This window comes from Tyto alba, unplaced genomic scaffold (assembly GCF_018691265.1).
Source record: "Tyto alba isolate M040663 unplaced genomic scaffold, T.alba_DEE_v4.0 Super-Scaffold_28, whole genome shotgun sequence".
Lineage (NCBI taxonomy): Eukaryota > Metazoa > Chordata > Aves > Strigiformes > Tytonidae > Tyto > Tyto alba.
The window spans coordinates 4847110-4858659 of NW_024881302.1; the positions used below are offsets into that span (position 1 = coordinate 4847110).

The following is an 11550-nucleotide window of genomic DNA, read 5'->3' on the forward strand; positions in this document are numbered from 1 at the left end:
AGTCACTTCTGCCATCTCCACCTCACACAGGCCTTTGCTTGGCTGAGCTGCTGCAAGCAGAGGCAACAAAAGAAGCACAGGCACAGCCAGGGTGGAGTGAGGGCAAAGGGGAGGGAGAAACAAGTCAAAGGAGGGGAGGGAAGAAGAAGTATGTCTCCAAAGGGGCATGGTGTGCTGGCAGGTTATTAATGCATACACCTACCCTCCTGCCACATTCACACAGATCTGCTGGAATTTTCAATCCATACCAGCCAGGGAGAGGCAAGACAAGCTTAGGAGACAGAAAAGCAACAGGCGCTAGAAGACAGAAATACAAACAGCCTCAGACCCGAAGAGCAGCCTCAGCTTCACTTATTCCTGTTTTCTGTTTCATTCACAATCATTTGTTCCTCATTTCCAGTTCAGAGCAGGGGCTCAGCCTTGAGTGTCAGCAGTGTCCGATGAGTTACAAGAGGTTGGAGCCACTCAGAAACCTCACGTCCTCACCCCGGCATGAAGCCAGGGGTTGGCTCCAGGAGACGGGTGACTATCCTCAGGGCAAAAGGGAGAGAGTTATTCACCTCTCTCTGAAACCGTGTACTGGCCACATCTACAGGTGGTGTGAATACAAACTGAGCCACGCTTGGCATTTTCAGCAGGTTCATGAGCTCAGTTGCCCGGATAAGGATCTCCTCAAGGTCCTCCTCACAGTAAACAGAGGTGACAGCAGGGCTCTGCACAAACGTCCTCATCTTGGACAGGAACATGGACACTCTGCAGCAGAGAAGGACATGGACATCAGCTGGCAGGACCCCTACACTCAGCAAGGCCACTACCTAATCCTCTGTACTCCAAAAGACCGTTGTAGGTGAACACCAGATGCTACCCACCCCCTCCTCCTCACGCACAGAGCATTACTCAGCAGATAAATCCCACTTCTCCAAACTGTGCTCCTCCACAGCTTCCTCTGTCCTGTTTCAGTTTCAGGTTCCATCAGTTGTCAAGCTTGATTAATTAACACCAGCAAACATCTGTGTTTGGACCCATCAGATCTGCACTTTTCAGCCCTTTGCCCTTCCCTGCCATGCCTCCTCACCTGGGGATCAAGTCCTGGCTGCGAGCTGCCAACTTGGTCAAGGTGGCCATAAGGACACTGATGGCACGGGGGGCGTAGCTGGGGGTGCTGGCCAGCGGTCGGAGCTGGGTGATTTCAAACAGCATGGCCTCCAGAGTCTCAAAGAACCGGTTGATCTGCTCCACAGTGCAGCGCTTGTCGTAGGACACAGACATGTACTCTCCAATAGCCCAGACCTGAAGCAAAGGCAGATGTGCTCAGGGCAAGCAGAAGGAAAGGAAATCGAATTAGGGAACAGCAAATCAGATTAGCTAATGCTAGGATGGAAGAGAGGAGGAAAGGGAAGGTGCCCAACAGATCGCACCGCAGTTGGAGCAACCTGTGGCAGAAGCAGGCAGGCCCTGCTTACCACATGGCTGAAGATGGCTTCCTTGTTCTGGATGTTGCTGACTGTTCCTGAAAACTCCAGGATCTCCGTGGACAGTTCCACAACAAGCGCAGGGCGCAGCCTGCAGAGCATCACCAGCTGCGAGCTCAGCACCCTGGAGGAGAGAGATGGGCAGAGCTCAGCCCACAGGCGACGTGGTCATCCTCAAACCAAGGAGGTGCTGGCAGCACCCAGCCACTGGCACACTGGCTGTATGCTCAGGATGATTCCAGCAGGGCTGAAGGTGCAGTCCCTGTTTTGCACCCTCCAAAGACATGTCACAGCAGGGACTGGGCTACAGCAGAAAAGGTCCCTGGGCTGTCAGGCTGCAGCCAGTGGAAGGGCTGGGAGCTTTGGCTGAGTCTCATGTCCCATCTCACCTGTACACGTCATCTTTAAATGCTGGGATCTCATAGAGCTGGTCACTCCTCTGCAGCAGCAGCACCACCAGCTGGTTTATCAGCGGCCCATCCGCAAACTGAAAAACAGCCCTTGTTTCTGCAATATCAGTGACTTCCAGCAGCCAAAACCCAAACTAATCAGCCAGATAAGATGGTTGGCACCTAAACAGCCTGATCGAGCAGGAGGGGAGCAGTGCACAAAACAGGTATCAGGCACTCATTCTGCTCTCACCCACCTCCTTTACAGCTGGCTCAGAGAACAGTGTGGAGCCTGACACTGCACCACAGAGCTTTTCAGTTTCTCTAGATGGAAGTAGCCTACTCAGTGCTGGTTCATGCCAGTATCAGACCACCCCACCCTCCCCTTGTGCACCCCTCCGTTGAAGCTGCAGTGTCTCAGCATTTTTGCTTCTACAACTGCTCTTTACACAACAAGAGATCCCTGCGGCAAGGCTGGGAGCTAAATTCCCCCAAGAGGGCCTACCTCTGCCACCACCCTGAAAAAGAGCTCAAGTAAGACAGGGACAGTCTCCGCACACTGCACAACCCTTGGGCTGCTAGCCAGGGATCCCAGCAGTTGCCGAAGTGGAATCAGCCTGTGGGCAACAGAAAAGTTCTTGTTGAAGGCTTGTTCCCAGCCCCTCTCCTGACTGCCCTTTCCTATCCCCCCGCAACACCTTTGAGTGCTTGGCAAAGCTAACACAGGGAAGATTAAATCCACCTCACTCCAGCTGAGAGCATCTTTCCCAGCAATCCCAGGGCGGATGGCTGAACCAAACCCTTGTGGAAGTCTCCTACAGCAGCCTCCCACCTCTCTGGGGCGTCCTCGGGAGCAGACTTGGTGCGGAGAAGATACTGGAACATGCTCTTGTAGAGGGGATGGCGAAAGGCTTCCAGACAGGTGGCTGGCTTCACAGTTGGGTCGCTGGCAGCCCTCTCGGAGGCAGGAAGAGCAGCTGACCTAGCAGAAGGCACACACAGAACATGCTGCATTATGAGAACAGGCTGGAACATAGCTGGAATCCTGAGCAATGAAGTAACCCCAGTTCCACTGAAACAGGGACAGCAAGTTGGTCTCATTCAGGCCCTCTGGAGGCCAGAGAATCAGGATGACAGAAAATTATGAGCTCAGACCCACCCCGGGCTCAGGCAAGTTCCAGAATTGCTTTGTATCACTCCTGGGAAGGGGGAAAATGGTGCTCTGTAACCCTCAGTCATCAAAGCCCACCAACATCTTGCCACTAGGATGACTCCCTTTTCTAAGCACTCCAAAAAGAGCTGCTAATGTCAGGGAAGACAAGGAAGAGCAGAGGTACAGCAGTGAGAGCCAGTCCCAGTCCTGTCACATCTTCCTGGAGACTCACAGTTCCTAATGACATCAGGAGGAAACCTCTGTATGCCTCCAGGAGAACAAAGCTAGAAAAGAGGGGTAAGAGCAGGGAGGGAAGACCAGGTAGCCCACACCTCCATGTTGTGGTGGTGGCTCATGGCAGATACTCCAGTATGTGGCAACCGTTTGGAGCTGGATATGGAGAAGGGAATGACAACAGCTCCCTGAGCCCCAAACAGTCCAGTATTGAAATGTAAGAGCTGGTCACCTTCTCTTCCCATGCACAGCACATGACTAGGAAAACCAGGCTGACATCCGTGCAGCTTTGTGTTAACCTGACGTTAGCAGATACCTCTCTTTCTGTGACACCAGCAGCCAAAGGGCAGCTGAGGCTCAGCAAAATGTGTACTAGGCTATAGTCAATGTCAAGACCCTGATTAGCAGCAAGCGAGAGGAAGAGAAGGTAGCATTACCTCAGCTGGATGTCCAGAGCTGCTGTCAAACAGGGTAGGTCAAGCAGCAAATGGAAGATCTCAATGGCTGTGCCTGCATCCAGCAGAAATGGGAGAAGGTCCACAAACTCAGAGATAAGGGGTGGGCTGTTCCATGCCAGGAACTGCAAGGAACAAGCACAGACTGCTGCACTATTCCTGCTACTCCATCACAAATCCAGACAATTCTCACACTGTGACCAAAAGGGACAGGGAAGGGAAAGTCACTGCTGAAAAGCAAAACCAGGGAAGTCCGAGGGTTTGATCAAAACCTGGGAGGCTGCTAGAAGTGCAAAACAGGCACCTGGCAGCTGGTTCTGTGGCTGGCAAGCTGCAACTTATTAAAATTTTCCAGAAACAAAGTGCTGTGACCTAACTGGGTTCACTGTGCTTCCCAACCCACTGGCAGTAATACTAATGCTGACTCTCCTCTACTGGCAGTAATCACACCCAGAATCCTCTTCCCTCTTCAAACTCACACTTGCTTTTATTACAGTCTTTCTTGCCAGTGTTCTCCCTAGCACTGCCACAGAGGCACACGGAGGGCTCTGGGATGCAAACAGAAAGTTCTGGGCCACAGCAAGGAATGTGCAGCAGGCTCTCTCCTGTGCTGCTCCAGCAAGTTGTACCTTGAAGAGATTTGGGAAGCTCTGCCTGAATATGCTGGAGGTCTCAGTGAAGAGCTGGCTGTTGTCTTTGCAGAACTGGACAAATTCGAAGGCCAGTGATGGGTTGTGGAAGAGTTGAGCCGGGATATCAGTGAATAAGTGTTTGTAGATTGCATCAGAGTCCACAGCTGCCATTTTGCCTGGGAGGACACAGCACATTGCTGAGCACAGCCCACCCAGCAGCCCTGCCAACAGGGACTCCAGGGGCTAGGCTAAATCTGGGTTATGTTTTTCTAAAAAGCAGAGGACATCTCAGCTCCTGAGTCTCCTGGACTGGCATCATCCAACCCAGAGTACAGTCAAGGCTGAATTACCAACTCTGGCAGCCAGAAAACTGCCAGGATAAAAGGCTGTGCTCAGTATGCAAGACTAGATTGTGGAGGAGAAGGTGAGAGCTGATGACTTACTGTGGTTCAGGAAGAACTGGGCAATGGGCAATAGTGCCCTGGCATAATTGGCATCCCCACAGATTCTGCTGTGCAGGGTTTTCAGGAAGGAGACTGCACGGTACAGGTAGGAGGAGTCCTGTTTGCAGATGATGTCCATGATTGTCACCGCCTCAATGAGACACTGCAGGAGAGCAGAGAGGCAGATCAGAGTGGGGGAAGCCGCAACTCCCAGAGCTTCAGCCCCACCTCTGTGTACTTACAGCTTTCTGCAGATCTCCATCATCTTTCTTCAGGGGTCCTGCCAGAGAAAGGAGTTCAAGTTAAACTTTGAGTCTAAACAGGAACTTTAGGCCGTCAGTTTGAGCACGAACCCAGATTTCAGGACAGGTGAGAACACATACTGGTCCCGATTTCAGGCCAATGAGAACCAAGTTCCACAGCCCTCCCTATGTATCAAGGGTAGGAGGCAGAACACAGCCACTGCCTTCGAATCCCTCCCAACACCCCAGCTCAGGGCTGGTCAGTGACTTGCACCAGCAGCTGCAACAGGTTGCAAGCCTAGAGCCTGACTGCGCACTCTGGGGAGTGAGGTCCCAGCCCAAAGAGGCAGTGAACCAGCAATGTTTTCAAGAACACTACCAAGAGAACTCCAAGGAGGGTTCATGGCAAGACTCACGCCGGTTGCTCTGCTCAATAAGCCTTTGGCAGTACTCGAAGGCTTTCTCCCTCAGACGCTCCTTTGGGGGATGAAGGCGATTAGATGTGGATGTAGTTGAGACCATGGACATAACAGACCTGTCCATTCCTGATTTATCATCTACAGAATAAAGGTTACAACCTATCAGCTCATGTCATGGGCAATGTAATCCACTCAGCTGCCCAGCAACAGCAAGGGAGCTGTCTGTCCCCAGGAGCACTGTGACAAAAAGGAGACTGAGGAAGAAGGGAGTGTTACAAGAAGACTAAGGAGATGCTGCCTCCCACCACCCAGGCTTTTTTCCTCAGGGACCCATGGGGTTTTGCCTGAAATCAGGGTAATCACTGAACAAATTGTGGAAGGGTCAGTAAGGATCAGTCAGGAAGTTTTGTGATATTCCTTCCCAAGGTTTCCCTGCTCCCTGTCCAAGAGCTCTGAACTCTTGCCCATATTCCTGCCACTTGCTGGGCTGCTGGTGGAGCCACCTCATTATCTCAGAGCACACACCCCTCTTGGGGGTGCAACCCATGCTGGTCTGCAGCCCTTCAGTTTGTACCTGAATCAGGGGCCTTCAACCCCTTGCCCCCATAGCACAGCAGCCAATTTCGCAGCATGGAGAAGGCTTGCACATTGAGCCACTGGTCCTGCGTGTAGTACTGACCCACTGAGAGCACTGTGAAGAAGTCTGTGGCAATGGCACCATCCACCTCTGTGACAGGACCAGGCTGTGAGAAAAGATGCAGCAGGTCAGATCCCCAGGAAGAAGCTAAGTGAGAAGGGAAGGAAAATTCCACTGAGCCTGCAGAGACGAGTAGCCCTCCCTTGTTTATATGTACTATGGGGCCTGCAAGGGGACAGTTATTCAGAGCGAGAAAAGCCAACTGTGCTGGATCCTTTTCCACTCCAACTTTCCCCTTCTCTCTGACACAGGCCTCATTCGCAATCAGCTTTTACTCTGAGGTACATGGTCATTAAAAGACCCTCCCCTCAAAACTAATTCAAGGATCAAAGCTCTGGCTCTTCAGCAGAACTCCTGAATCTTGGAGCTATAAATCCCGCCACTTTGCTCTCCTATGTGTTTTGACCACTTACCACACAAAAAGTGGCAAAGAACAGCAGCACTTCTAGGTTACCATTTCCCAAAATATGGTGATTCTGGGAACCTGAAACAGCAGGTAACTACAAAATGCCCCTGTGAGATGATCACAGCAACTCAGCACTTACCTGTCTGGTTCTGGGATTGGAGAAGAAGCCTCCAGAGGGTTGAGCAACTCCTTGCTGAATACTCGCGTACCTCAGCCAGTCAGCCATCTTTTTACTGACTACATTGGTCTGCTCTGTACAAAGAAAGCCACAAGGTCATTGCTAGATCAAACAAAGCAGCCTCTGCAACATACCCCTGCTAAACCTCAATTGCTTTTCCTCCAGCCTAGGTCATCATCTCTCTGATCCAGCAATCAGTAAAGAAATTGGTACTCCAAGGTGGATGCCCTATACTCCTCCTCATACTATTTCAGAGTCCAGGATCACTTGCACTCATTTCAGAGCTCTGTGTCCTTTTCTCACTCCTAGTCACTGAATCAGTGTTATTGTTTCGTATGTTTCCTCAGACAAAAAGTCAGAGAGTGAGTGCTGGAACCAAGGACTTCTGGTACCAGATCAGCCAGGGGGTACTTGTTCCTTTGTCTCCATCCAGAGCTGCTCTTAGGAGGAAGGTGGAAAAATATGCCAAGTCTATTCAGGCAGTGCCTGGCTTCAGCTCTGCAGACAAAGGCATAAATTCCTCACAGAGAACATGCAGAAGCTAAGGCAGATAATCCTGCCTAGTCAGCCAGCCCATACAGCCCAGCCCAGTGTCCTCCCCAAAGCCCTTCCTGCATGCTGCACAACATATGCAGACCTCATAGGAAACTCCCCGAAACACACTCCTGCTCAAAACACAATTCCTCACCATTTAAAGCCTGAAATGCTCTCCTACAGTTTACTCGCCAGGGCATATCTCTCACCCGTACAGCCCTGCCTCATATGAAGAACATCCCTAGTTGGTTTTGCTGCTCTCTTGAACAGATACACAGGAATATGTCTGTTCCACTTTGCTTGATGCTCTTCAGGATTGGTACAATTTCACACTCCTATTGCACCTGGAGACCTTAGCTATGGTACATGATACTGTGATACAAATTCACACAGAACAGAGACTCTGGCCCTCAGAAGGGGCCAAAGCAGCTGAAGGCTCAGTCCTATTTTTGAGTGGTGGAATATATCTCACCCAGTAAGTTCGCTTTCCTTGTGGCAGAGATGTCACTTTTAACAGCAGCTTCCAAGTCCTACTCCTAGCAAAGCCTTCAGAGAGCCTTCTGATCACTACACAGATCACAGCCAGATGGTAATCTCAGGCCTTCCTATATATTTACCTTCAGTTAGAGATTCTGGTGAAAGACTGATGACATTTGACAGAACAGGAAGAAGGTACCGAGCACTCTGACCTTCAGGCAATCTTCTTTCGAGGATTTTTACAATACGCTGCCCTACAGCAGACACTTCAGCCTTATTTCCCTTAAAAATAAAGCAGAGGTAAAGCTAGGTAGATAACCATCTACTAGTGCTAGAGACCAGTATCATACAAATTCTTACATCAGGCATCAATATCATTGTCAAACATAAAAAGAACTCACAGCACAGGCTATTTTACCACATTTTACAGAGATCTTCTGCAATGTGAATTCACAGATCACAGGAGGACAGAGTACTTTGATGGAGCAACAGGTTTGTGGACAACCATCACCTGAAGTGGAAATTAAAAACTGCAATGGATGTCTTCAATTAAATGCTATGATCCATCAATTCCAGAGCAGAGAGTACTAGCACTAACTACTCCCCATGTTGTTGGTTTCCTAGCTCAATTGTTAAATTGGAAATTTGTGAAGAGAAAATGAGCTGTTGTAACATGTCCTAGGACTCTCTGGTTAGTCCATATCCTCACAACATGGAAAATAAAGCAGCTTCCTTGTTCGGAGGCTGTTATAGCTGTGGCTCTGAGATGCTGTCAAACCCTTCTGTCCAAGGCAACTTTGATAAAGACAACAGGTGGACCCACACTTCTGACAGGTTTTCTTGCTCCATGAATGTCATCAGGTCAACAAAAAGTAAACCTTCTCTGCTGCTCAGGGTCTTTGACAGCTGTCTGCTGAAGGCAGTGAACAAACACCAATCTCTGACACCCCCCATCTAATAGTCAGATTTGTACCAGAACACTAGAAGGAATTAGGAAATTGCTGGTGAGCTTCCAGTGAGGAAGTTCATGAGGTAACTTCACCCATGACTGGGTCTAATTTCTGTGCTTCTTTCATGAATAGACGTGAATAAATCAACCAAAGCAACATATAGACAAGGAAGTTTAAGGTGTGGGGTGGGGATCTGTGCAGTGAAGGAAAATGGAAGAGACAACCCCACTCCTCCCACAGATACATTGCTGCAGCCCACTGCAAATAATGGGGCTGCTTATGTGTGTTGCTGACACATCTCTTGTCGCTCAGATGAAAACCTGCCTGAGCTCAAATCAGCGGTGGGTTTCCAGCTCCTAATGCAATACCAGGGGCTGTGTCTTCTGGCAAGTCAAAAGCTTTACAAAAAGAACATCAGCTTTGCAGAGCCAAGTGGGTTTGGGGGGCAAAGAGGAGGAGGATGGTTCCTACTCAAAGTAGTGACAAATGAAAATATGCAGATGTTTTTAAAGGCTCTGTTGAAGCATGGCTGCTTTCATGAGTGAGGCTGCTGCTTCACTGCACCCCATGTTAGAGAAGTGATACTGAAATAGCTAAAATATAGTAAGTTTTAGTAACGTCAAAAATTGACGTTACTGGTTTTAGTTGTAATCTAATGAAAATTAACACACAGGGTATGTTCTTACATTGTAGAACCGCAGGACAGTCTCAAGGCTGGATATGGGAGAGTGGTGCTTTGTAAGGCAGCACATAAGTAATACACCACTGTTTTCTGTTTCTGTCTTTTAATTTCCTCTAGCTAAGTAAGACTCAGAAGAACAATCAGAAACGTAGGAGGCATTTCTAAGCACTCAGTGAAACTCAGTTCAGAAAAATATTTCCTCTTTAATAGGCACAATAGTAAAAGAAGTAGAAGAAGAGAAAGTTTCCAGCTTATTCCCCAGAGGGCAGTCCATGCAGGCAGCACTCACAACAGGAAGGTCCTCATGTTTTCTTCTCCATTGAGAATCTAGATCTTAGAAGTGCCATCCCTATTTATAGCCCTACATGTTTTATAGGTTCTGTGTATATTTTTTTACATCTGAACACGAAAGCCAGTATCATAAAAAGCTGGAGTAATAAATTCGCTCTCAAATCTTTTGCTCTATAGGTTCAAACAGCCCTGACTTGAAGTCTATTACAGCAACCAGCACTAAATTGTTCGGTTTTGCTTCCAGTTAGTTACAAGCCTGCTTGAGGTCCTCAGTCTCTACACATTGCAATTTTAAGCAGTCTTTGTTATCAAATACTAAACACCAAAAAAGTTGCCATTTTTTCCTACACACAGTAGAATAATTATGTTCCTTAAATTAACATGGAGACGCATCTCCTTTTTTCCTAGATACTCAGCAAACAGGGAACAATCAGAAAGCAAATGCATATTGACAAGGGAAGATTTCTGACTTGACAGGTCATTTACCTGCGCCAAAAGGATGGAGGATACCAGGCTCAAGAGCTTTGTATCTTGAATCTCATCACAGGAGAGGGTCAGATCATTGCAAGGTGACATCTCTCTCAGGATGGCAGCACACAGCATCTGAATCTGCTCAGGGCACTTGGACGAGCACAGCACTGTCTGCAACAGTTCCACAAACTTGCCATCTAGCCTGCAAGAGTCACAATAAAGCATCACTGCAAGGCAAGAAAAGATTCAGACATTTATTTCCTACATGCTCTTGGGATGATCTCCCTTGACAGTGACCCCAACTATTGCCATCTTATTATCTTCACTTCTCAATTTGGTTTCTTAGTGCGGCTCGAAAGAGTGCTCAGTAACAAAAACGCTTGTTACTGCAAACGGAGGTAGGCACCTTCTGCTTAGCAATGGGGGAAAAATGGCAAAGAAGGGCTTTATGTATATATCGAACCCAGCGTTTTCAAAACAGGGCGTTTTTTTAAGGCACCAAGCCCTCTCCCTCCCCGCCTTTTTTTTTTTGGTCGAGAAAGTAACGCTTCGCTTGTTGCGAACATCAGAGAGACAAGGCCACTCACCTGCGGGGGTACTTGGTGGCGGCGACGGTGAGGTGCAGCCGCTGCAGCCCGTCCGCGGCCTCGGGGCCCAGCTCCGGGGCCTGCAGGAGGGCGGCGACGCGGGCGGCGAATCTCCGCAGCTCTTCCTCCCGGATCTCCCTGGCCGAGGGCGAGGGGGGCAGCGGCTCTCAGGTTCCCCGGCCGCGGCCCCTCCGCTGGGGACCACTTCGGAGCCCCGGGGCTGGCGGGGTGCCCCCACCACCCAGGGGAGACACCGCCGAGGCCCGCCCCCCTCCCCTCAGCCCCGGCCCGCCCCAAGGGAGCTCTGCCGCCCTCCCCCGGCACCCCAGCCCCTACCCAGAGCTGCCAGCACCCCTCCCGGTATCCCGGCCCCCCCGGTACCGCGCCTGCTTGAGGAAGCTCTCGGCAGCCGCCGTGAACATGCCGGATGCTCCACAGTCGTCCAGCCCCCGCCTCGGTACGCGGCCAAAGCGGCCCCCCGGAGGCGGGCGGTCCGCTCGGGGCTGCTCCGGGCGGACGCCGCTGCTGTTGCACGAACGTTCCGCCTGGCGGGGCGGTTCCCGGGGCACGGCTGGTCCTGCCCTGGGGAAACCGGAGCGGAGGGAAGAAGGGGTAACGGCCAAGTCCTCTCTCTTGGCTGGTCATTGATTATTTCGAGGTGCTGCTGCTCTTATTCTCCACCTCGGGAGGCCGAGGTGGAGCCTGGCTCTCGGGGCTCAAACCTCAGGGAAACATCACTGCAGGGCAGAGACAGGGCTGAGTTTGGGGTTTTGAGAAAGTGACAATAAAAGATGTGATATTAGCTTTTCCTGGAACCTGTTCAAATCCCTGTGCTTTC

The 11550-nt window shown here is 50.3% G+C and overlaps 1 protein-coding gene across 1 annotated transcript; it reads right to left on the reverse strand.

Annotated features, from left to right (window-relative positions):
• Nucleotides 1–341: 341 nt before the first annotated feature.
• Nucleotides 342–11178, reverse strand: AP5Z1 (adaptor related protein complex 5 subunit zeta 1). The gene is made up of 17 exons (XM_042798532.1): nucleotides 11094–11178; nucleotides 10713–10850; nucleotides 10141–10327; nucleotides 7872–8013; nucleotides 6682–6794; nucleotides 6014–6182; nucleotides 5437–5577; nucleotides 5021–5058; nucleotides 4779–4941; nucleotides 4333–4511; nucleotides 3686–3828; nucleotides 2694–2843; nucleotides 2367–2478; nucleotides 1862–1959; nucleotides 1464–1596; nucleotides 1076–1290; nucleotides 342–753 (listed from the first exon to the last, which is right to left on the reverse strand). Exons 1-17 carry the CDS (start codon nucleotides 11132–11134, stop codon nucleotides 483–485), a joined length of 2433 nt encoding a protein of 810 aa, XP_042654466.1. The 5' UTR covers nucleotides 11135–11178; the 3' UTR covers nucleotides 342–482.
• Between the last annotated feature and the right edge of the window lie 372 nt (nucleotides 11179–11550).

Bases quoted from the DNA above. Each gene is read 5' to 3' on its own strand.
- AP5Z1 (XM_042798532.1), bottom strand. From the start codon at position 11,134: ATGTTCACGGCGGCTGCCGAGAGCTTCCTCAAGCAGGCGCG. The intron at 8,014-10,140 runs GTAAATGACCTG...TTTATTTTTAAG, and splicing joins CCTCCATCCTTTTGGCGCAG to GGAAATAAGGCTGAAGTGTC. The intron at 4,512-4,778 runs GTAAGTCATCAG...GTGTCCTCCCAG, and splicing joins CCAGTTCTTCCTGAACCACA to GCAAAATGGCAGCTGTGGAC.